The sequence below is a fragment of the Austrofundulus limnaeus genome, unplaced genomic scaffold, assembly GCF_001266775.1.
Source record: "Austrofundulus limnaeus strain Quisiro unplaced genomic scaffold, Austrofundulus_limnaeus-1.0 Scaffold1621, whole genome shotgun sequence".
Classification (NCBI taxonomy): domain Eukaryota; kingdom Metazoa; phylum Chordata; class Actinopteri; order Cyprinodontiformes; family Rivulidae; genus Austrofundulus; species Austrofundulus limnaeus.
The window spans coordinates 23,790-26,134 of NW_013954023.1; the positions used below are offsets into that span (position 1 = coordinate 23,790).

Consider the following 2,345-nt stretch of genomic DNA (forward strand, 5'->3'; position numbering starts at 1 on the left):
TATATTATATTATATTATATTATATTATATTACATTACATTACATTGAAATCTTGGAGTGAAATAACAAAACATGATGAAATTTTAGGGTAAGCAAAAGTGGTCACAGATTCTTGACATGATAACAATGTGGGACTACAGAGGATAAGTTATTTTTCCAATACATTGTATAATACACATTTTTGTAGGAAAATTATTTACTTGTATTTCTGTTGATTCTTAAATATCTTTGCTTGTCTTCTTTTTAGGGATTGCTGTGCTTCCTTTAAGATCRCAGACTCCATCCCTGGTGAGCATCTAAACTGGGATGCCTGGAAAACAACCCCTTCCACCATAGCTGCGGCCACTTCAGGACCTCTGACTAACACCTGTCCCTCAAGGTCAAGCTACAATCCAGACATTGTTGTGAAGCTGGACTTGTTCCACTGTATGCAGCGCTTTTCCAGGGAATGCACATCTGAACATCACCCTCTTTTCAGCACCTTCTGCCAGCTCCTTTCGGCTGCTTTCTCTGTAGTGGATCAGGAAGATCTGAAGAAGCTCAAGGAGGCTTATGAGTTCTGTGGTATCGTGCCAGCCAATCCAACAAAACAACATAACCAGGAGCATTGCAGGACCAGGATACCACACCCCACGGAGCTACTGCACAGAGTGGAGTTAGTGCTGAAACATTTTTACCTGGCCAAGGATCCCAACGACATCCCTCTGTTTAAGCCATCCATGCTGAAGACGTGGYGCATCCAAACAGTACATATTTTCCATGGATGCTTGAGTGAACACGAGCTTTCTGAGGGCATCATGTAGAGGCATGGTGGAATGCTTCAGCTGATCCATGTGCCTGGGGAAGGTGCAAAGGTGCCTATTTGGATTTCCTTCAGAGGGACATCACAGCAGGAGGGTTATCATTTCCATCAGGCCCAGTGGATAACTGGAAATCTGGTCTCCACTGAGCTGTTCCAAGCACAGGGCATGACAGGAGTTGTGCGTTGGAACTACCAAAGACTGGTGGACCTGAAGCAGCCTGGAGTTGTCCTTCCTGCTGTGTTTGATCCAGCTTTGATAGATGAATTAAACACTTCTTCYAAAAGGGTCACTGGCCAGGAAAAATATCCTGCACTCCAAATCTCAAACCGGAACACTGGAGAAAGATTTGACTTCACAATGTAGAACCAGGCTGCTGACCAGTGCCTCTTGATTGGGACAAACACAGGATTTTGAAAAGAGGAGCAGCAGCTCCTTCACAGCTTCCTCTGCCATCATCCATCACCGAACAAGTCCAAACTACACTTGTGACATTGAGCACAAATTTGACTGTTCCACCTGCCGAGGAATCAGCTGCACAACTGGCCTCCACTCCTCCTTCTACTGACTTCCAAAAGCAGGAAATCATCCAAGTTTCTCCAACAGGTGAGCAAGCAAACAGTGCTATGTATTTACATTTCTGCATTAAATTTAGGAATTTATACATTAGACTTATGATTTTTACTTACCTCTTTATGGTTCAGAGACGTCACGTCCTCTGACTCTGTGAGCCTCATCAAGGAGTGCCTGGACTGGACCAGTAAAGACAGGTGGACGTGTCTTTGTGCTAGACCACACACGCTGGACATCCCCTATRAAGAAGGTCATTGATGGCTTGCTGCAGAAACGCCATGGGGAAAAGAACATTCTGCAGGCTGTGGATCAGGAGTATGCAGCCATTGTTCACCGGGCTGCCATGGATCCCAACAGCATGTTTCACCCAACTATCAAACATCACATCTCTGCATATGTGAAACATGTGGCAAAGCTCCTGAACATCAGCTCTTCCATGAATACCAGCCCAGAAAAACTTGTAGAAACCCAGGAACTGTGGAACACTTTAACCGAGGGAAGCCAGTCAACAAGAGTGAGAGATATAATACCCCGGTATTCGTCAAATGACGTCACACAAAAGTGACAAGTGCCACGCCTTCTTTAAGGCGGGACTTCGGTTTATGGTCAACTTCCGGTCCCCCTCCCTCCTTCCCRCTCGTGAGTTCCTGTTTTCATTTACCGTAACCCTACCCCTCTTTCTGTCCCCCTATTTTCATTTACTGTAACCCCTAAGCCTTGACCACAAACATCCTGTTTTGAACACGTGTTAGGATATTGCAAAAGAGTTTGACCTGTCATAACTCTACCCTCCCTCTTTCCTGTTCGTGGGTTCCTCTTTTCATTTACCGTAACCCTACCCCTCTTTCTGTCCCCCTATTTTCATTTACCGTAATCGTACCCCTCTTTTCATTTACTGTAACCCTTGACCACAAACATCCTGTTTTGAACACGTGTTAGGATATTGCAAAAGAGTTTGACCTGTCATAACTC

General features: G+C 44.8%; 1 protein-coding gene across 1 annotated transcript in view; it reads left to right on the forward strand.

Moving 5' to 3' along the window:
- The window catches only part of LOC106535932 (uncharacterized), a gene marked incomplete at its 5' end in the record, with an annotated part of 4,949 nt that extends 4,146 nt beyond the window's left edge, over positions 1 to 803 (forward strand). The window contains 1 exon segment of the mRNA XM_014033086.1: positions 248 to 803. Within this exon segment, the coding sequence (XP_013888540.1) occupies positions 248 to 803 (556 nt within the window).
- Between the last annotated feature and the right edge of the window lie 1,542 nt (positions 804 to 2,345).